We start from the raw sequence: 23042 nt of genomic DNA on the forward strand, positions 1-23042 counted from the left end.
CAACAAAATGAAATCTGTGTTGAATGGGGAAACGTGTATGCTGCAGCAGCTTTAAAGGTGCTGAATATGAGAATGAGGGCATTTCTGCTGTCTCTCAACATGGCAACGGCTGAGCCGGCAGCTAGCAGCTAACGGTGCTAACAGTGTGAACTACGGCAAAGGTGCCACTTCCACCCACTTCCTGCCACGAGCTAGCAGGAGGCTCTGATAACAACACGCATTCTCTTCTCACATTATTAACATAAATGTTTATTCTGTTGTTTGCTGCTTTAGAAACGGCATTTCAAGAGCGTCTGTCTTCCGTATGATCGTTGCAAAGATAAGCAATCTTTATCTCTGTGCAGAGCTGAAGCTGCAGATTGACTGATGGACGGGTATCACGATTTTATTGGTTGGTACGAGTTTAATTATCTAGAAAAAGAGATTGTATTTTGATATAAAATAAAAAAGAAATGTATTTTTTCCCAGCATATATTATTAAATAGGTGTACAATATGACCGGGATGTGATCTAAAAGGGTTAAAGAGGCTCTGAATGCTGTATATTACACATCCACAGTCCTAATATGGTCACTTCCTTTCACTGGTTGCAAAAATACCAAGATGGCGATGGCCAAAATGCCGAACTCAAGGCTTCAAAACCCGTAGGGTGATGTCACCATGACTCCGCCCACTTGTTATTACACTTAGTCTACATCAACACCAGAATACACAATATAATTAATAAATCAGAATACAGTGTGATTATACCTATAACTAGAATATAAAATATAATATATAAAATAATATACCATCCTAAACTCATTAACATAAAAATAAATAAAGGGGCGTGAACGTGAGACTGTGAGAGAGAGAGAGAGAGAGAGAGAGAGAGAGAGAGAGAGAGAGAGAGAGAGAGGGAGAGAGAGAGAGGGAGGGAGAGGGAGGCTATCTGGATCCAGTAACAGCTGGTGTCGGGGCGGAATGACCTTTTGTCTCCCGGCGGTCAGGTACGGAGACGGGGGGCGGAGATTCGGAAGGAGCCGCTTCACATCGGACGGGTCCCGGCGCGTGAGCCGGCGGAGAGGCGGAGTGTGATCCGGGGTTTCTCGTTCCTCCTCCGGGTCTGTGAGCGAGCACCGCGCTGAGAGGAGCAGAGGGGGCGACGACGTTGAATCCATCCGCCAGAAGAGATGGGAGAGTCCCGGTGACACCACGGAGAGATACACGCTGAGACCGAGCATGGCCGTGGACGGTAGGAGCGCGCATTCTCCCGGTTACCGGAGCAGTAGGGACGACTCGGTGTTCAGACGAGTTCACTCTGACCTGACACTACTTTCACACATTTATTATTGTTAAATAAATACATAAACAAACGGAGTTATGGTTGATGTAAAGCGACTGTAAGGAGGGCTTCTATCACCATTTAATATGTCAATCAGGATATATGCTCTCTGAATCACCCTGTTCCTAATTTGATCAATTTAATGCAAAAATAATTCGAGATTAAAGTCGAGATTAAATATTTTTGATCACATCCCCAGTCATATTAAGATATGATAAAATAGAACTTTATATAAACAATTACAACACATAATAATAAATAACAAAATATAGGTTAAGATATAACAATACAGTTTAGTATATACAATAAAAGTACAGGATCAGTATTTACATTATTTATATACAGTAGTAATATTGTGCACAAACAACAATATATGCAAAAAAATTACAATTTCTTTTCTTCGTATTTTCAGATCAAACGCATCTTTTCTTCCTGTAAAACTAAATGACTTATGTTAATGTAAGCTAGTGCTGACCAATTTCAAATATCACAACGTTCATCCATCAATTAAACGCCAACTTTTAGGTGTGAGGAACCGCGGTTCTCCGTAGCACCGCCCACTTCTCAGCGCTTTAAGAGAACAGGTTTGATTCAAATCTGTCTCTTAAATGTTCAATAATATTCAGTTTCACTGGGACTTTATCTGTGCATCACGTTATCTCGATGTAGGATTTTTATCTACACGAGCAGCTAAAAGCAGATAAACAAGTCTAGAGACAATGGAGTTGTAATTTCTGTGATTTTGGAATGAATCCCCTTGATCTCAATTATTCTTATGAAGTTTAATATTCTGTTGATGCAGTGTTCTGCAGTATTGCATATTCATTGCACTTAAGTAACAGATTCTCCTGGAGGTCCAGTGTTTATCATGGTCCATTTGTGCGTGCTGCTCTATATTATTATGTATATTAGTGTGCACCTGCTTCTGGATGAACCAGGATTAAAACAATGAGGCAGCATTCTTTGTTTGGATGATAATGGAGACACAATGGAGGTGCTCTTTTCTTCATCACGTTCTTCTGAAATGTGTAAAAGCAGAGGAGGTTCTGACGAACAATCTTTTTATTTCTTGTTTTTAACAGTAATGTATATATATATGTAATGACTCACACACTAACCAACCATCATTCAAAGCATTTGACTGAACTTAAGCTAAATACTGAAAATACAAACACATTGAACCAGTCTTATGGAAGCAAACATTGTGGTGTGGACGAATGGATTTTTTCGCCTTTGAGTAGTTGGATTTTTTTAATTGTCTTGTTTTTTTTTGTCAGAAACTAGTGAAAAACCCCAATTCTCTAAAGCCCAAGAGGACATTTTCAAATGGGTTGTTTTGTCTGGTTAATCATCCAAAACATCTATTATGTTAAAAAAAAACCTCAGTGAGTCCCGACTTGCCCAAAGTCGTTTTATTGGATACGGAACTGGCCCGTTACTACGGCAACAGCCCACATAAACATGGCGGCCGCTCTGCCCATTGACTTGTATGTACATACGTTGACTTGAATGCTGTTGACTGTTGTTCTACTCTGTTGTGTTTCCATGTGCTCTGGTCGTTCTGAAGCCCTCGGGAGGCGTTCGTCAGAGATATGATGCCCACAGCTTCAGGGACGGAGCTGAATAGCCGTTAATATTCTGTGCATAAATATGATGTGATTGGATCGTTGTTGTTGTTGTTTACCTTCCCTCTGCCCGGCCGGCTGGAGTTTGCTTCAGGCTAACTAACTTAAGTGAAGCCTAATCAGACGTTGCGCTGCTCAAGGGCAACGAGGCCCGTGAGAGCGTCGGCTGTTAGCGTTGTTTTCCATCTGTCCTACGAAGCAGGTTACCTCTTTATATGAACGGCTGCACGGAGGACGCTCGGTCAGATATGCATACATGCACTGTGCCACGTTGGGCGATCTATAATTAACCCATAGTTTACTGAAGCATCATTCATTTACTACAGCGACGGCGTGCTGTGCCACTTCAACCTTAAAGACGAGCGGCGTTTGAGGACGTTTGATTTACAAGCAGGACTCCTCGCCATCTCAACGCTCCCGGTGCATGCGAGGACACGGATTGTTGTTCGGGAGGAACTCCTCAACATGTTTTTTCAGACGCAGCCGGGCGGCTCGGAGGGAACGTATTCATTATAAAAGTTAAATCTGTGACGAGAAATAGACACGGCACAACAGTTGAGTTAATTGGTGCTCCCATTGATTTCCATTCATCAGTTGGCGACAGGCCTGTGACTATCTGTTACAACGGCTGATGTACAATTTAAAATGGTATAATGGATGTTATTGTGTCATCTCCATGTAAATCGTTTGGAGAATTACATTTCCCATCTTGCTGCCTGCTGCACGTCTATGTATAATTATACCCCCGCCATGTTTTAGCTACTGGAAGAGGGTGAAATTCATCTCCCGGGACATCTGCCTGTATAAATATCTGAGATAAGCAGCCGTAGAAACGATGCCACTGGGCTGTGTTGACCACGAGCAGGGAGATGCATTCAGAGGAGGAAGCAGGGCTACTTCATCCATCGGTACTACCTCAACCCGCGTTCTCTCTGAGCATCATGGGTAGACAGACCGCTGTGGACGGGTCGATGTCGTCCATTCGACAGAGGTGTCAAAAGTACAGACGTCCTCTACTCAATAGAAGTACTTCAGAAAGACTCTGGTGAAAGTAGAAGTACTGCTTCATCTTCTTTACTCAAGTTAAAGTGGTGCAGGCTCTGAAATGTATAAACTATGAAGGACATTTCTAATGGCTGACTGAATCTCATATTAATAAGAAAAGCAATTCCCCTCAAATGCATTACAACTAAAGGAATGAGCCTCTTTAGAAAATGTGAGAAGAACGTTGAATAATAAATATTCAACAAAGTGACTCTGGGTCTGAGAAAAAGAAAAAAGACATTTAGAGGCGATCGATATCACCATGCACGTCCCCTGTTGATTACTCACACTAAGACTATTCTTTTTTTGTATTACAAGTTTTCTAAAATGTCATGTTTAAATATACAAATGAGGCATTGTCTTATTGTAACGTTTGGTGAATTTAGCAGAAAGAATCAACAGCTGAATGTGTAACGTGGAGGTTTTTTCTGATACTCTGATAGAAGACGTGGAACGGAAGCAGAACAGCTGTAAAACTCAGCATCTACCAGTGCGTGAAAAACAAGGTCTCACCTTCAATGACACAAAAATGGAGTTTTACTAACATTTGCTGATATGCTTCTTTAGAAACCAAACCGTTTCGTGGCGTAAAGCCAAAGACCTGTCAACTTGTTAACCCCGTCCTCAAAAGCCCCACGGAACACAAACGCACCCTTTTCTTCACATCAGGTCACAAAGTTGTGCACTCATTCGGCTGTGAAGAAATGGGCCCTGCAGTCTGTACGTGTGCATGTGTGTGTGTGTGTGTGTGTGTTTATGTGTGTGTGAACATGCAGATGAAGCAGAAGGGAAGCCAGCACCTCAGTGGGTGGGACCATTGGGGGGAGGGAGGCGGGGGTGTGGATGCTTAGCTCTACAAACGCATCCTTTGTTGTGTTCCCGTCCATTTGGTGCGACTGGTGTTGGAGCCAAATGTGTTTCTGGCCTTTGTAGTGAAGTCATTCATGAAGCGAGCGTCGACCCTCTCAGCTACGGAGACTCAGTGGGGTCACGGCCATTAATGTGTGTGTGTTAACCAGGTGGCAACCTCCTTCTAACGTGATGTATTATCTCAGTAAACATTGTAAACATGAGTTTATGGTCTCAATCTCTAGTTTCAAGTCTTCTTCAATCCAGCATGATGTTCATTTAGTACATGATGGTCCATTTAGAGTCCACCAGACCAGGAAGCAGGGGATGCTTTAGGGGGCGGGGCTACCTAGTGATTGACAGGTCGCTACCAATGCAACTTCACACCAGAATCCACATGGATCCAGATCCAGTAAGGGTGCTGCTCTGCTGCTTGTGTTCATCAGATCCACCCGTCGCTCCTTCACAGTCCAAATATGGTCACGTGTGACGTCACCAGGACTACGTCCGTCGTCATCCTCGTCCTCCCACAGCGGCGAGCGCGACACTCAATATGACGCATGAAGGATCCTCTCGAGCGCACGGTCATGCATGAGCGGTCTGATCCACCACAGACCTGCAGCTGGTCTGATCAGCGTGGCTCGTAGAAACTGCTGCGCTGTCTGAAGACGTGAGTGATGAAGACTGACTCAGGAAAGTGCTCATGAATTGCTCCATCAGTGGAGCGACATCTTTAAGGTTAAAGGATGTGTTTTTTAAAAAATGTTTTTATTACAACTCAGGTCTCGCATTCATAGTTTTGGCCGTCGTTTTGACTGTTTATGAGAACATTAACACGCTAATGGCTCAGATCTGAACACGGTTAAAGTGCAGACGATCAGACGGGTTGGAAACAAGCCAACAGTTAAGGCGGATTATATAAACCGCGAGGCGTGAAAGGTTAAACTGTGTCACTGTGTCGTCGCACGACTTCACAAAGTCACGGTACGATCTGATCAGGATTTTAACCATAAAGAATATGCTGAGAATTGCAATAACATATATGTAAAAATGATGTGCAAGTGAGTGCAATCTTTTTATCCAATATATATATATTTCCTATATGAACCATATGATCCTATACTTATCCAATAAGGTTAAGGTTTGCATTCCATTTCAATACTTTTAATTAATTGCTGTAAACAGTGGCAAAAACACGCCGAGTGGCCTGAAAATGCTTGTTCTTATCAAACGGTTTCATCATGTATTTGTAATTATAATAGTTTATATACTACAATACAATATTGCCATACAAAATACGAATATAATATAATAGACTGTATCGACCCCCCTCGGCTAGTAAACTGTGACGATACGAGAGATATTGTGTTTTTTTATTGCACACAAACACAAATTCTGAATTACAAATCAACGAACAATGAAAGTCGGCTGCTGACGTATCCAATACTACAACCCTTTATTGACATGTTTGCCACTTAAATTGGTACAATGTTATTAAAGTGGACGAAACTGTGGCACTAAGACCAAATTTTAAATTTGACCAAACATAAATGATCCTTGAAGGAAGGAATACTCACTTTAATAGGAAAACAATCATCAATGTGTTTTCAAACTGGTTCATTAGAGAGTGTGTGTTGATGGAGGACATTTTCAATGAGGTATTGATCTAACGGATTTGTCACGATCTGCCCGTTTTGACCTCTGACCCAGGCGGCGGGACAGGACAGAGGACAGCTCTCTAGATAAACAAACGCTCTCTGAGATTGATGAAGTGGTGAAAGAGTAGATCTGCAGTGGATTACCAGGAGGAGCAGTCTGGTGGACTTTCACCTCCTCTGGTCCGCCCTCGCCGCTAACCTCGCCAATACCTCCAAAAACAACGAGGTTTCGCCGTTCTGATCCAGTGCCCAATTGTCCTGGGTCCGACATCCCCCCCCCCACCCTGAATTAGACTGCGCACAAGCCCATATCCAATTTCTCTCCTTTAATTAGCCGTGTGCTCAGGGAGAGACATCAAGGGAGACGGGCTGAAAGGGTACCGGGACGGATGAAAAAGAGAAATGTAATTTTTCTGAAGGATTGCACTAATTAGGTATAATTTCATACAGGGGTTGTATCCCTCATGTATCAAACTGGTGTTACTTACTGACTGAATACACATAAACTCAGTCAGCGTCTGGTTTCGCCGTCTTCCCTCCCTCCATGCTGAATGGATCTCATCAGGGCCGTCCAGATACGGCATGTGTGTACTTTTTACATTTAGCTATAATTACCTTAATGGTATTGCAATAAGTGAAGTTACCATTAGGAATATTGTCCATTGTTGCTCTGCATCATTACCATCCATCCTGAGGACATGAGATAGTGCCATAGAGACAGATTAAGTGTGGAGCAGATATTCCCGTTAAAACCAACGGGAGCAGTGGGGAAGTAACGTTACAAACCCAGACTCGTATCGCAGATTAGCGAAGCACGTTGACGTCACGTGACAACTTAGTTTGGCTCATTTTCAGCTGCCGGCGTAGCATTACAGCATGGTGGAATTAGCTAGTGGACCAGCTTGCTTATTCTCCCATGCTTTAATGCTACGCTAGTTACAAAAAAATGTGCCAAATAGTACACTTTATGCCGCGGCCATTTCTAGAATTTGAAAAGGACATTTTGATGAAAACGCTTTTGTACTTGAGTAACATTTTGAATGCAGGACATTTACTTGTAAGAGAGTATTTCTTTTAATAAATTATTATTATATTTGAGGCTACGCAAACACGTCATATGGAACCGTGATGAGGCTGCGTTCATCTAACGTCCTCCGTCTCGTCCTGACGTCCAGATGTCTTTCAGCCTGTAGTTTCAAGGAGAGCAGTCAACCCCCCCTCCCACCCACACACACACACACACACACACACCTACACACCTACACACACACACACACACTCTCACCATCCTCCCCATTACAGCCTGCTAAACAAACAGTCTAATTAAGTGTGGCCTTGTGTGATAGGGCAAGCTCAGAGCTTTTCACTCTTTGTTAATAGGTGGGCTGCCCCTCCCACCGAGTGCCGGGGGTCAGCGGCGCCCGCCGTGCAGATTGCCCATTAAACCAAATGGCTTATGGCGTCTGCTACGGCTGGAACACGGCGGACATCCTCGCACTCAGGAGTCACGTTCATCCGCCGCAACAAAAAAAAGAGAAAGAAGCAATTAAATGTCCACTGGTAGCGTGATCTCTGACACGTTTGATCTGCACGTGAGAGAGTCTTATTTGACTTTGAGACATGTTTCAGACCAGCTCCACTCCTCGGTCGGTCATACTTATTCCAAAAATAGAAATCAATTTTACTTTCGTCTTCTCCTTTATCAGCCGTTCTCTCTCTGCTCCTCCTGCTGCTCCACACGATATTTCACACATCTCACTTCTGAATGTTCATACCTCCATACGGTTCACCTTCTGTCTCTGTGCATAGTCTCTCTCCTCTCCTGCTGTGCCCCCTGCTGAGTGTTGTAATAGTACCCTGTGACTATATATACTGCACATATACAGCCCCGACAGGGTCTCTGGCCTCCCCTCTGGCTGTCACAGTGCTGCTCCAATAGACCCTCCATTTGCCGTGTTAACAGGCAGCCAAGTGTCGGCGTCAGTTCCACCGCCAAAGAGTTGTTTAAATGCAGCTCGACACCCGGGACTCTTTGGGATCGTCCACACGTACCAAAACCCTGGAAATGACTCAGCGCGCTGTAGTACATATCCCAGGCCTATATGTGGCACTGTTACTGCTACAAAAATACACCAAAAACAGAGAAGAAGAGACAGAGCTTGACCGGATGTTTGCCGTTGCTATGGCAACACGTGAAAGCTACGGCTAATATCCACCCGACCACCCGATCAAACAAACACCCAATAAGTTCATACGGGACAATAATCCACATCATCACCCTGAGGACCTTGACGAGGCGTTGTCACGCGTTGGGATGGGTTAATTAGACAAATAAATGTAACATAAATGGGAAGTTAGCTAGCATAAATGCATAACACGTCCATCAAAACGTCACCTTCTGTTTGGGCTTCCCAGCTCTCCCCGTTCACACTGTCGTCTCACCTCCTTCCTCCTCTGAGACGACCCTCATTGACCTGACACCCCGTTCTGTAACGAAGAAGGCAGTTTAAAAGGGGACGTTGAGTCCGTCCACAGCTCATCTCTATATCATATTTGGGTGGCTGCGTCGTAAAGGACTCCTCGTGGTTGAAACACGTTATTTCTTGTTTTATACCGACTCCGGACTCACTCCTCCTGAACTGGCCCGGCTAGTAGGACTCATTCAGTGCGGGAGCGTTTGTTTTTGAGTTTTAATGTGTTATATGACGCCTCGCAGCCCATCGTTTAGCCAGGCGTGTGTTCATTCAATCCCACAATGCAGCTGTGGTTGCTGCAGATGGACCGGCTGGAGATCTGCACTCTAGTCCACCTTTGTTGTTGTATTATATCTCATATAATCTTCTATTTTCAACTTATTTTGCAGAGATTCTGTACTTTTTTTAATCGCTGATATTAATCATCTCTTATCTCATTCATGTTTTATTCTCCACAAATATATCTGAAGTGAAATACACGGCTGCTCGAGGCTGCAGCGTCGTCGTTCTTGCGTAATGACAACAAATCTTTAACCTCTGGATCTAACATTCGACTTGGATTACGGCTTCTTTCTCTCAGACGTTTGTCATTTCCTACAACATTCCTCTCTCGGCTCCACGCTCCCTCTCGTATCTCCCTGAAGTTACATTTAAAAAATCCTCTCTCCAATCGAGTCATTCCCACCATCGTTTGCGTGCTATGACAAAGTGGGACTTCCTCTTTGCAAACTTTCCCCCCTTTTTCCATTCCCAAACGCGCTGAGCCCAGAGGACGCTCTGGCTGAGAGACATAAAAGCCATATGGTGTTCTGAAGAACTGCCTCACGCCATGTCAAATATATATTACACCGATGATCTATAAACATGCCACGTGGATATTTAAGTAGTTTAATGTGACATGCAGGTTTCTGTTTGCATGCACATATAGAAACTTTTAGCCTTTTAGCCACAAGTAAGAAGTGATTTTCTGAATGTCCCGGAGGCTGAACAGAAGAGATGCCTTTTAGCCTAAATGTAACCCACTACCTCATGTGCCCCTTCACTGTTAAATGATTCATCCTCAAGATGGATATTGGGGCTACGGAGCTTTTACAACGTCTACATCCCAGACCCGGAGCTCAAGATGGAGATCTTCTTTCTCCATGGCATTGTTTTTCTTTTCACCCCAGTTTCCTTTGGATTTGTGGCTCTTTTAATCCTTTACTTTGCTCTGTTGCTCCCGTTACATCGGCCGTGCACTCTTTGTGTAGAATAATGCTCTTTAGAGCGTCTGCACCCTTCTGACCTGATTTTGTTGAAATCCACTGAGACATGTGGCCGTTGTGCCTTATCCGTCGATTAGGAGGGATTTGTCCCGTAGAAGTGGGAGATGGAGGCAGCGGGGACAAAGGCTCCGGGCCTGAAAGACAGAAAAATCCTGCAGCGATGCATGTGCAGCCATGTATATTTTGACTCTGTGCAAGCGCCCGGGGCAACGGAAGACTTTTGCAGATCTTGACAGTGGCTTTAAGCGATAAAACAGCCATCAGTTTGTGTCCCAAAACATCGTCCTGAAAACACCACACCCAAAATCATTCCACTTGGTCTGATTTTGTCCTGCTGAAATGTTTTTACAGCGTTACGCCCAAAATGTTCTTATATTGAGGTTGAAATGACAGACGTTGAAGTGGAAGCAGGACCGGACCGGTTGTCGCGGGAGGCAGCCGAGGTTACGGGGCTGTCAGTCAGCGTTAGTGTGGGCGGGGCTTAGCTGTCATCCCAGCGGTTCGGTCTCGCCCTACATATCAGGTCGCCGCCGCTCACACACGGAAAAAAAACATGCACGAGCTGACACACGTACTTCTTCATGCATAACTACATACGTAAAGTTGGGGCCATTGTGTGCATTCAAGTCATGTGTCGTGTCTCACTGATCACTATCCAGGAAGATCGATCGACTATATGGAGGGCTAACTTTTCCATATCATCTTCCCAAATAATACATTTGCTCAGTTTACCTTTAAATAATCAGTATTATGCATTTAATAGGCATTACATAGAGGAGACATATACAGCCATCGGTCTGTGTAGAACATTTTAAACATGCAACTCTCTCTGTTAATCTCAACGATGACTTCACATTTCAAAGCCATACAATATCACATTTGACACATTTTGATGGAAAAGTTGTGTGTTTTTGTTGAGCTGAAAACGCTTTGTGAAAACACCCAGCCGGGAGCCTTTGAGAGGCTGAGAGCTTCGGTTGCTATGATACGGAATATCCACGGAAGTAAAGATCTCGCCACAAGGTCGAGTACTCTCTTTGGATGATGGGCAGAAAGGATGCACCAGCCGGACTACGTGGGTTCATGAGTACAGTCGTTCGGTTAAGTTCCCCCGCGATGCTGCGGTGATGTCTAGGGCTTTTATTGTGAAAGGCAAGAACAAAAGGCCTCTGTAGCAGATTGACGTGCACGAACTGTACTGAAGGATGTGGGGTTGGATGAAATGAAGGGTTGCGTAATAAAACTCTTCTCTCTTATCCTCTTTCATTTAAAGTGAAGGCGTGAATACGAGTTAAAGTTGTAATGTCACAGATGTGCGAGTATTTCAGGCCATTAACGCCCCGTTGTTAACATGATGTATCTGAGGGATAATTGGGTGTGATTTCAAGTTTGCGTGTGATCGTCGGTGACGTTTGAGGAGCCGGCTGCTAATAAGGAAACGCTTCAGCAGAGCAGGAATGAGAGTTTTGGAACGATTGGACTGAAATCACCGTGACTCGCACCATTAAAAGAGTCAGCATTAACAAGCAAGTGCACACGCACACACACACACACACACACACACACACACACACACACACACACACACACACACACACACACTCACACACACACACACACACACACACACGCACACACACACACAAACACACACACACACACACACACACGCACACACACACACACACAAACACACACACACACACACACGCACACACACACACACACACACACACACACACACACACACACACACACACACTCACGCACAAACACACACACACACACACACACACACACACACACGCTCGGGCTGATTAATTGGCAGGTCTCTCCGAGGAGCCCTGAGCAGTCTCGACTTCAGCGTGGAGAAACATCTGGCGTCATTAGAAGTCGACATTAGCAGAGTTATTAACAGGGAGCTGATAGTGTTGGAGAACCTGAGGTTGATGGTGCGCCGTGTTATCCGAAGGAAACGGGGGAAAGGAAGTCATTTCTCATCTAATTACGTCGGCTGTTACTGTCGCCATTGTTTTTTCAGAGACGTTTTCTATTGTAGCTGTGTGTTCACACCAAATACGGAGCAGAATGTTCGCATCACAGATGGGAGGGGCTTACCTTGATAGGGATATCAACATTTCATCAATCGTGGCCGATGTTGTGGAAGTCCAACACACGTCAGAAGAAAAAAAAACAGCTCTATGAACCAAACAAACAATTTAACGGTGATTTAATTGCAATAAACGGACTTAAAAGAATGCTGGAATTACTCCATGATGATGGTTATTAGTGAAAAGTCCAAAGTCATGGCTTGTTAGGTCTGTCTGCAAGACGACAAGCAAACAACTTTTAACATGCTTGTTTTCTGGATGGAGTTCTCTATGTAGTCCTCTGTCCTCCACATAAATATCAATGGTCGTCTAAAAGAAATCCAGCCACAATCCAAGTCTCTAAAACTCACCAATTAACAATAAGCCCAACACCTGCTCGGACTAGATTCATACCACAGGAAGAGAAAGGAAGGTTCCCTCGGGATGGTTCAGCCTGGACAAGAAGCTCCTGCTGGGACTTCCTGTGTGTGTGCATTACGGCGAGCTTTGCTTCGCCCCCCCGTTTCATCCTCAAACTGCCCGCTTTGTACCAGCTGCTGTCTGCTGTGGAGCCTGACAACGCAGCCTCGCTGAACCATGCGAGTGTGTGTGGAGGAGGGGTAATTGGCATGTCCGTCTGACTGAAAGGCCTAGACGAAGTGGCAGTGCAGGAGTGGAGATGATAACATGGCAATTAAGCTCAGAGAGACAGACCCCCAATCAGCACAGCGTGCTGCAGAGACCTGCAGAGACGGGTGGGAGCGCCGGGAGAACGGCCGCGTGCCCCCCAGGTGTGAGCTCATTTGTCTCGCCGTTAGACCGGAAACAAGGAAGCTGATGAGGTACCACATCTGACTGAAGTGTGCACAGATACCATTCCCCCCCACCCCCACCGAGGACATCTGCTGCTGCTGCTGCTGGGAGAAACATGGGTTCAATCAGACTGAAGCACCTTAAACATTCTCTCTGCTGGCCATCAGGGGGCGAAGTCAATAAGAAAATGACTTCTCTCTTGATTCATTATCTCAGAAAACATCGATCTCTAGTTTCAAGTCTTCTTCAATATAGTGTGTAAATGATTAGAATTGAATTATTTAGAGTCAAACAGACCAGAAAGCAGCAGATTCTTGAGGGCGGGGCTACCTTTTGATTGACAGGTCGATACCACGGCTTTGTCGGGTCTAGAGTTGTCGTCTTTGTCGTCTTACTTTCACCCGTTCACGTCGTGTTCATGAAAAGCTTTTTGAAGACTGCTCTTCGTTGCTGTGTTTTGTTCCAACTGCATAGCCATTTGAAAGGTAACGATGTTGCTTTGTTGGAGGCTGTGACCATCCAGACAAGTAAATAAGAAATGTAAGTGCGGGTGTAGTTGTATGGGGATGTCATTTTGCAGGAGACAGGTTGGCCACTTCTCCGGCTTTGTCTCCAAACACTTTCAAAGGAAGCCGAGTGCCGGCAGATTTCAGGTTTACATCCTTTGCTGCTTGTTGAAATAAGGAGGAAACGGAGCAGTTATTTCATGTCTCCGTTTGATAGCTGTTTTTCTTGCCGGTGGCGATGCCGCGACTCTCCGCTCACCTGCCTCGGCGTTGCCTGAGCCTCTCTGCTCCAGCAACCTTTTGCATCTCCTTTTCTTTCCGTCTGCGTTCTCCTCCCCTCCTCCGGGAGAGATTAGAGGCAGCCTCCTGGATCACATCACACCAGAGCACGGCAAACTTTTTAGAAAAAAACCCTCAAAGCCGTGAGTTGTTTCAGTTGGCTGACAGAGGAGGAAGCACCGACGCTGTTTCAAATCATTCATGCTGCTTTAGCATCAACTCACCAACTCCCCGTCTTTCTCAGCTTCAATTCATTCCATTCTCCCGTTCTGTTTACCTCGCAGCTTCTGTGGAGAAACTTTTTCCTCTCTCCATGAAGCCCCTATAAGCCCCCCCTTTATTTCCTTTCATCCCCTCATCCTGGTCGCCCTGCACCAACATTGTACAGCAGATTATCAGCCAACTCTCACGACGGTCATCTTTTCATTTCATTGTCTGTGAACCCCCTTCATTGCTCAGCAACCTTTGAGCCTGTTTGTGCAACCCTGCATGCTATCGACTGGTTGTTATTTTCTTTGCCACGCTACATTGCTCGGGCGTTTCTCTTCCTGCAGAGCTCCACGAGCAGCGACATACATGTCCAAACAAAGTGGGACGATATTCACGGACCTTGAATAAAAGTATTGAGTGGCGAACCACATCGCAGCCTCCCTCCAGGCCGCGCCGTGAGTGCACGCCATCGATTTACTGACCACATGTGACATCCATCCGGACGCCACGCGGTTGGCGTCGGCGGGGTTTAACCTCCGCACACGGCGGCCGGTCTGATGTGCGGCGATAGTGTGAGCGTGGAAGGAGCCGACTTCTCGATGCTCGGTAGACGGAGCCTGGCGGATCCCTGCCGGACGGCCTTGCAGGCCATCGCTGAAGGTATTCTGTGTACTCGCATCGCGTTTATTTGCTTCTTTTTAGCCATTTTCTTTTAGCCAAAAGAAAATGGCCAAATGTGTTTGCTGATTGCTTGAATCCCTTCATAGTTCATTAGTGGTCCATCTGGCTGACAGCATCGGTTCCAAACCATCAGCCTAACGTGCACTTGAATTCAGAAGATGAGGTTTGGATATTGAAATGAAATAGTTTTAGTGGTAACCTGTTAAATGACTTCTCTCCGGCTGTTAATCCGACAAGTGTTTCGGCGCTTTCATACTTTTGTACCCAAACATCCGTTAATCCGCTCAGGAGGAAGGACTTTGCACCTCGGGGGAACAAACTTTTAAGAAAGCCAATCACGTCTGAGAAGGGTTGGCGTTCATGTCGTGTTTTAGATTCTGGAGGAGGAGGATGCACACGGAAAAAGGAAATGTTGCAAAAACCTGCAAGTCAAAGTGTAAAACTTTGGAAATATTAAATTGTTTTCCCGATCAGACGGGACACGATTCATTCCAACCTTTGCGACGCTTGCTTGCGGCGTGTGAAATTAAAACATGCGTTACGTCATGATCTGCCTGCTTGACCTTTTTAATGGAATTTCCCCTCATTTGGTGCTCTGGCTCATCTAACGAGGCTAATGTGGATGGATTTATCAAACCATCTGTGAGTGATAGCAGTCCGAGTGGCTGCGTGTGAACACGACCGATCATCGGATTTCCTCGCCAGTTAGGCCGGGTCGTCGAATCGATAATTCAATATCTCATAAACAACGTTGTGCGCTTGGTGTGCGCCCTTGAAGAGCGTGGCAGCTTTTTTTCATGGATTCATTATGTAAATGAAGCTAACTGGAGTTTGGGTGTCAGGGTCGAAGCAGCTGGATTACAACATGTAAGTGCAGTCATTTGGAAATCGTCCGTAAATGTAGAAAAAGGTTTTGGTTTCAGGAACGTGGAGAGAAATATCACTTACAGCTTCTTTAATGTTTCAGAGGAGCTTGAAGGGACAGTTCACCCCAAAAACCAAGAATACGTATGTTTCCTCTTCCCTCTAGAGTTATTAATATAGATCGTTAGATTGAGTTGCTCTGTTCTGGAACAGAACCAGCTTTCTGGTCTGGTGGACCCTAAATGGACCATAATGTACTAAATGAACATCATGCTGGATTGAAGAAGACTTGAAACTAGAGATTGAGACCATAAACTCATGTTTACAATGTTTACTGAGATAATACATCAAGAGAGAAGTAGGACCATTTTCTCATAGACTTCTATACAACCAGAGAGGAGTCGCCTCCTGGTGGTCAGCAGAGAGAAGTAGGACCATTTTCTCATAGACTTCTATACAACCAGAGAGGAGTCGCCTCCTGGTGGTCAGCAGAGAGAAGTAGGACCATTTTCTCATAGACTTCTATACAACCAGAGAGGAGTCGCCTCCTGGTGGCCAGCAGAGAGAAGTAGGACCATTTTCTCATAGACTTCTATACAACCAGAGAGGAGTCGCCCCCTGGTGGCCAGCAGAGAGAAGTAGGACCATTTTCTCATAGACTTCTATACAACCAGAGAGGAGTCGCCCCCTGGTGGCCAGCAGAGAGAAGTAGGACCATTTTCTCATAGACTTCTATACAACCAGAGAGGAGTCGCCCCCTGGTGGCCAGCAGAGAGAAGTAGGACCATTTTCTCATAGACTCATAGAGAAAACGGAAGTTAAAGACTCTTGAGGTTTGGCTTCACTTCTCAGAAACGGAAGTTGTTCCTCAATTAGACGAGACGTAAACATCAATGGCTGTGCTGTAATGTTATTTATTTCAGAGTATACATCCATTCTTCCCTGAGAGCGGTGATACGGTTGGAGGGTGTAGTTAGGTTGAAAGAAAATAGATCCGACCGACGAGGTCTATGGATTATCTTGAGTAACTGGGTCATGATTTTGATAGAAAGAGACATCCGTTTTTTTTTTTTGTGTGACATACCGGCCCGTTATACTGGAGAGAAGACATCTCTACGGATAATTAGAATGTGAATCTCAGTTTTGATACTTGCACTAGTTTTGATGCAAAGTAAGAGTTTTCAAAGTTTGGGTTTAAGGGTTTCTATCACACCATCTACAGCACATAACTGATGGCACATGAAATGGCACTTGAAAGGGACATTTTCCGATTACATGCCTTTTTTTCCCCGTGTCACTCAACACGACTTTAAACTAATGTTTTGTTTTGTACCACTTTTTTTCACGTCAGAAATGACGTCAACAGGTTCAGGAAAATTCGGTTGGGCTTAAAAGAAGTACAAAGCTCGGCTTAGGCAGCAAAATGAATGTTAGATATGGAAAACCATCATGAACGCATCACTTGGTGGTTCAAAGTCCTGTTTTAAATAAATAGCCCACCATGAGTCGTCTTTCTCAATATTTAATACAATCATTTGCACTGTTTTCATGTTGACAAACAAAAAAATATGCATAAAAACCCTTTGATTGCATTTTCATGGGGGTGAAAGCAGAGACTGGCTGGTTCTAGTGGTTGTACACAAACCAACCAGCTAACATTGTGCAGAGATGCATAACCCCTGTCATTATGAAGGATCCCAACAGGTGTTTGGATGTGTGCATGTATCTTCAGAGGGATGCAAGTCCTCCACTGGTTAACGTAGAATGCAGGGCTGCAAGATAACAGGAATATGAGTGGAATATTCATCTCCGTCAGCTTCCTAGGAGGATTGCTTTTTCAGAGTAAAACAGGATTATTTTGTGCGTGTGAACGTAATCGGTTATCTTGTGAGTCCCTGAGTTTGATCAAGCCTGATCACACCTCACATCACATTACTCCTCCGCCTCTCTGACATTCGCCCTGAGTTATCGATCGTCAGCCAGATCTAATCTGTCCTCCCGTGTCATCATATCAAGGCGAGAAAACAACAGAGCTCATCCGCTCATCATTTCCTCCATTATGTCCCGATGCAATTAATATGAATGTTGGCGTCGTCTGGCCTTCTTCTGTTCCGACATTCATCCCGGGCGTCGCTCCTTCATCCTCTTAAGAGGGCGCGACCGTGTCGGACCCCGGATCCCTCCGTGTCAGTCTTCTTTTCCTCTGTAGTGAGTTCCTTGGAGCAGCAGTGGATTAGACAGCCGGTGTCCTCGGGCGGAGGAGTTAGGTGGACCGTGTTGGAGTGTGTGTTTTATCTAAAGTGATCTGTGTTTGTACGTTCTCTGAGACACTGATGGATAATCGATAGATCTCGGTGGAAGTGCGGTGGCGTCCTTCAGAGTGGAGAGTTAGAGAATAAAAGTCATGCTGCCCCCAAATGTCAGACCCTCCGGGTTTTTTTTTTTAATGCCTCCGTGCCGGTGACAGCTGGAACCGGAGGCTGTTTTCAGGTTGTCCCTCCGTCTGGTTCCTTCTCCTGAATGCGATATCTCAAGGTCAAGGTTAGATTTCTTGTAGATGAAATCATTGTAGAACAGGGTTGCACAACAATGTGCAGTTTGTATCCTATTTTTGCTAAATAACAAAAATACACACAAAAACTCAGCTGTCTTGCCAGGCGGCAGCTGGGTGAACAGGCTATGGTTGGGTGGTTTTTGTCTTAATATACTTTGGGCTCTTTGCAGGCACCTCTTGTCACCAATATCAGGGATGCTCGGTCGATGGGGACCAGTGATGTTCAGGGAGGTTTTAAATGCCCGTCATGGGCCGAGCAGATCCCATGCCAGGTTGTAAAATAATATCTCCAGTCAGGATGAAGTTTCCTGAAGAAATACAGCTGTAGATACTCTTGTGATAAACCTTGTGAACTGTCAATCAGCAGGTAAGCCCCGCCCACTAAAGCATCCCCTGCTTTCTGGTCTGGTGGACTCTAAATGGACCATAATGTACTAAATGAACATCATGCTGATTGAAGAAGACTTGAAACTAGAGATTGAGACCATAAACTAATGTTTACAATGTTTACAAGTGGGCTCGTTTTCTCATAGCCTTCTACACAATCAGACTTGTATTTGAAAGCCGGTGGAGAGACATGGCTGTAAACTTCAACATGACTGGTTGGCGGACTATGAGGCAGCAATTCTAGTTTTTCTTTGCAGTAAAAAGAGGAAGCCCAGGTCGGCCTGGCATGTCTCACACCAGCCTTTGTTCTTCTCTGTATTCTCAGGGTGCACAAGAGATGGACTTTTACAGCGACTAGACATGCCAGCTGCAAACTGTGCATTGTGAGCATAATTGTCCTGCAGTTTGAGTCCAGGATTCAACCTCCATCCACACGGCTGCATATGCAGACTCTCTGCAGCTTTGTTAAGACGCACTGGCCCTACACTGAAGCAGGGATCGTACAGATGTGTGGATATGAGCAGCCAACATTCACATGCCGTTGTTTGTGACATGCATAGATTTAGCAGGCGTTTCGCTCGTTTGAGAGTCCGTGGTTTATTTCCTTTTCTGTATCTGCATGTTCCCGTGACACTGATGGCTTGTGAGAGGTAAACCTCAGCCCCAGCCTGTGTGGCAGTGTCTCATGTCAGAGTGGGTAATAGACTGCATTGCATCATGGGAAAAGCCCCCTGGGGGTCCGCGGTTTTATATTTATTTTTAGGCGCCACCAGAATTCTTCCTTTCCCCCCTCTCTGCTCTTTGAAAATGGAGTAATTTCATGGCTCATTCCGGGGGTTAACACCGGGCCGGTGGAGTGGAAATGTAAATCGCCTCCCGTTTACCCCCAACGGACTATATATAGGAACAACAAACCTGGATCAGTGGTGGATGCACTGGACGTTGTGGGCGCTTGCAGCAGCGGTCGGTTCGGTGCTATATTTAGGACTCCAGGTTTAATGTGTTCCACAGGCATGAAATCACTGAGCGATGAAGTTTCACCTCCTTGCAGATTACAGAGGAATGAGGAAGACTGGGATTTTTTTCTCTCTCTCTGCGCTTTCACATAAAACTTGGAATGCAAATGGATATTTTATCTTTGAGCTGAATAAGAAGCTGCTGAAATACAGCGTGGCAGCCTCTCTGTGACGCCTGGAATAAGGTGGATCAACCAGACAACTTGCTTCCATGCAAGAGGAATAAAGAGGTCCCGCCCCTGCTGGCAGACCACATCCAGGACATACTGTATGTACCGTGGTCAACGGCAAATCACTTTTGGATCCTGTTTTAATTAAGTCATGAATGAAATGCACTTTTAAATTGACTATGATCACATTACACATATGATCTTAGTCAATTTTTCAAGCCAAGAAAAATACGTAATAAATGACATCCAGTGGAAAAACTGAATAAAACACATCGAGTAAAATAATGTCACATTTGCACTTGTAACATAGCTAAGGTCCCTAACAAGCTAGCAAAGCCAAGCTAATGGCCGAGATGGTGTTTAAGACAGAAGTTGATGCCATGGTTATGCAGGAAAAACTAAATCAAACTACAAAAAAGCCCCACAGCAGAAAAACGATCGCCTAATTTAGCTGCTAGAGTCTAATGAGTAATGTCCAGCGACGGCATGTTAATCTGCTGTGGGATTTGGCTCGGAACGACCTTCCAGGGTGCCGTACCTAACGGCTTAATTACCTTTTCAAAAGCAAATACCTGGGAGATTTAGCAGCCACTCTGCACGGCAGATATGCTGCTCAGTCAGGAGGAGGTGATATGAGGCTCCACTTGACTGGGCACTGAGTCGGATTCACCTCCCTGCCCTCTGCACACACATAAACACCTGTCTGACACTCCGCCCTTGGTTTCGGCGTCTCCACCTCCACCTCATCCCCCTCCGTGTGTGAATCATCACAGAGGCTTTTAAAAATTACACTACATCATTCTTATTTTTATTTACTGACTCCAGAGACATGTGTTTTTTTCCCCGCTTTTTCATCCTGCCTCCCTCCATCCACCCTCCATCATTCCTCCGCCCGCGACTGGAGAGGATAAAAGTCATCGGCAAGGGCAGCGGGAGATAATATAACACCAGTTAAGTGACGAATGGGACAGAGCAGATTTGGCGGCTGTCCAGGCTGATCAACAGCGTGTTGAGACAGACAAAGAGGTGTCAGATAAACCCTCCGGCTGAATGCTGAGGATGCAGTCACTCCCCGTTTAGAGACGCTGAGCTTTATCGTGGCTAAATCCTCTCATTCTGCCTCGTTTTCCCCTTAAAAAGCGACTGGCATAGAGGCATACCTCGCAGTGTCATTATAACACAGATGTGCAATGGAAGGTTTGAGGATTTCAATCAGGAGAGAAGTGAGTGGAGAAAAGATAATTGTTGATTCTAACAGATGATCATTAAGTCTTTAAGGAAAGTCGTTGGCGCTTTGATTCTGCAGGGAGGTTTGTAATTTAGGAGCTGCAGCGAGATCAAGTCCAGATCGTGGTCTAATGATTCTGGTGAGACCGGTAGCCTGATGAGGATGATGAACCTGGGTGGTGATGAGGAGGTGGAAGGACGCACGGAACAGCAGCATTAATGTACAAAAGTCAATCATGCATACGCTCACATGAGTCCAGAGACCAGACCAGACTATGTGGAGAACCAGAGACTGTCTGTGGTCCCCCAGAGGTCTAGATAGTAGCTCACATTAGTCCAGAGACCAGACCAGACTATGTGGAGAACCAGAGACTGTCTGTGGTCCCTAGAGGTCTAGATAGTAGCTCACATTAGTCCAGAGACCAGACCAGACTATGTGGAGGAACCAGAGACTGTCTGTGGTCCCTAGAGGTCTAGATAGTAGCTCACATGAGTCCAGAGACCAGACCAGACTATGTGGAGAACCAGAGACTGTCTGTGGTCCCCCAGAGGTCTGGATAGTAGCTCACATTAGTCCAGAGACCAGACCAGACTATGTGGAGAACCAGAGACTGTCTGTGGTCCCCTAGAGGTCTAGATAGTAGCTCACATTAGTCCAGAGACCAGACCAGACTATGTGGAGAACCAGAGACTGTCTGTGGTCCCTACAGGTCTAGATAGTAGCTCACATTAGTCCAGAGACCAGACCAGACTACGTGGAGAACCAGAGACTGTCTGTGGTCCCCTAGAGGTCTAGATAGTAGCTCACATTAGTCCAGAGACCAGACCAGACTATGTGGAGAACCAGAGACTGTCTGTGGTCCCCCAGAGGTCTGGATAGTAGCTCACATTAGTCCAGAGACCAGACCAGACTACGTGGAGAACCAGAGACTGTCTGTGGTCCCCTAGAGGTCTAGATAGTAGCTCACATTAGTCCAGAGACCAGACCAGACTATGTGGAGAACCAGAGACTGTCTGTGGTCCCCTAGAGGTCTAGATAGTAGCTCACATTAGTCCAGAGACCAGACCAGACTATGTGGAGAACCAGAGACTGTCTGTGGTCCCTACAGGTCTAGATAGTAGCTCACATGAGTCCAGAGACCAGACCAGACTATGTGGAGGAACCAGAGACTGTCTGTGGTCCCTACAGGTCTAGATAGTAGCTCACATTAGTCCAGAGACCAGACCAGACTACGTGGAGAACCAGAGACTGTCTGTGGTCCCCTAGAGGTCTAGATAGTAGCTCACATTAGTCCAGAGACCAGACCAGACTATGTGGAGAACCAGAGACTGTCTGTGGTCCCTACAGGTCTAGATAGTAGCTCACATGAGTCCAGAGACCAGACCAGACTATGTGGAGAACCAGAGACTGTCTGTGGTCCCTACAGGTCTAGATAGAAGCTCACAGTCCAGAGTCCAGACCAGACTATGTGGAGGAACCAGAGACCGTCTGTGGTCCCTACAGGTCTAGATAGAAGCTCACATTAGTCCAGAGACCAGACCAGACTATGTGGAGGAACCAGAGACTGTCTGTGGTCCCCCAGAGGGCTAGATAGTAGCTCACATTAGTCCAGAGTCCAGACCAGACTATGTGGAGGAACCAGAGACTGTCTGTGGTCCCCCAGAGGGCTAGATAGAAGCTCACATTAGTCCAGAGACGAGACCAGACCAGACTACGTGGAGGAACCAGAGACTGTCTGTGGTCCCTAGAGGTCTAGATAGAAGCTCACATTAGTCCAGAGACGAGACCAGACCAGACTAACAAGGTCTCTGCTGTATTCATGTCTAGATGACCTTATATGGAGTTTTTATGTCGGGGTCTACATGGAGGTCAGTCCTAATGAGGTTCCCAGGAATACACATCCAAACTATTAGTTTCCAGAGGAATATAATAGGGAGAAAACTTGCTGAGACATGCATTGCAGGCCATCCTGCACACGCCGCCTCTGAACACAATATAGAATCAAT

The 23042-nt window shown here is 45.5% G+C and overlaps 1 protein-coding gene across 1 annotated transcript in view; it reads left to right on the forward strand.

The window, feature by feature from the left end:
* The first annotated feature begins 950 nt into the window (after positions 1-950).
* Positions 951-23042, forward strand: part of LOC311016611 (sterile alpha motif domain-containing protein 10-like) — a 52055-nt gene continuing 29963 nt past the window's right edge. The window contains exon 1 of the mRNA XM_084014422.1: positions 951-1233. Coding sequence (XP_083870548.1) covers positions 1221-1233 — 13 coding nt within the window. The 5' untranslated portion in view covers positions 951-1220. The remainder of the gene's footprint in view (positions 1234-23042) is intronic.

Source organism: Eutrigla gurnardus (assembly GCF_963514095.1).
Source record: "Eutrigla gurnardus genome assembly, chromosome: 8".
NCBI lineage: Eukaryota > Metazoa > Chordata > Actinopteri > Perciformes > Triglidae > Eutrigla > Eutrigla gurnardus.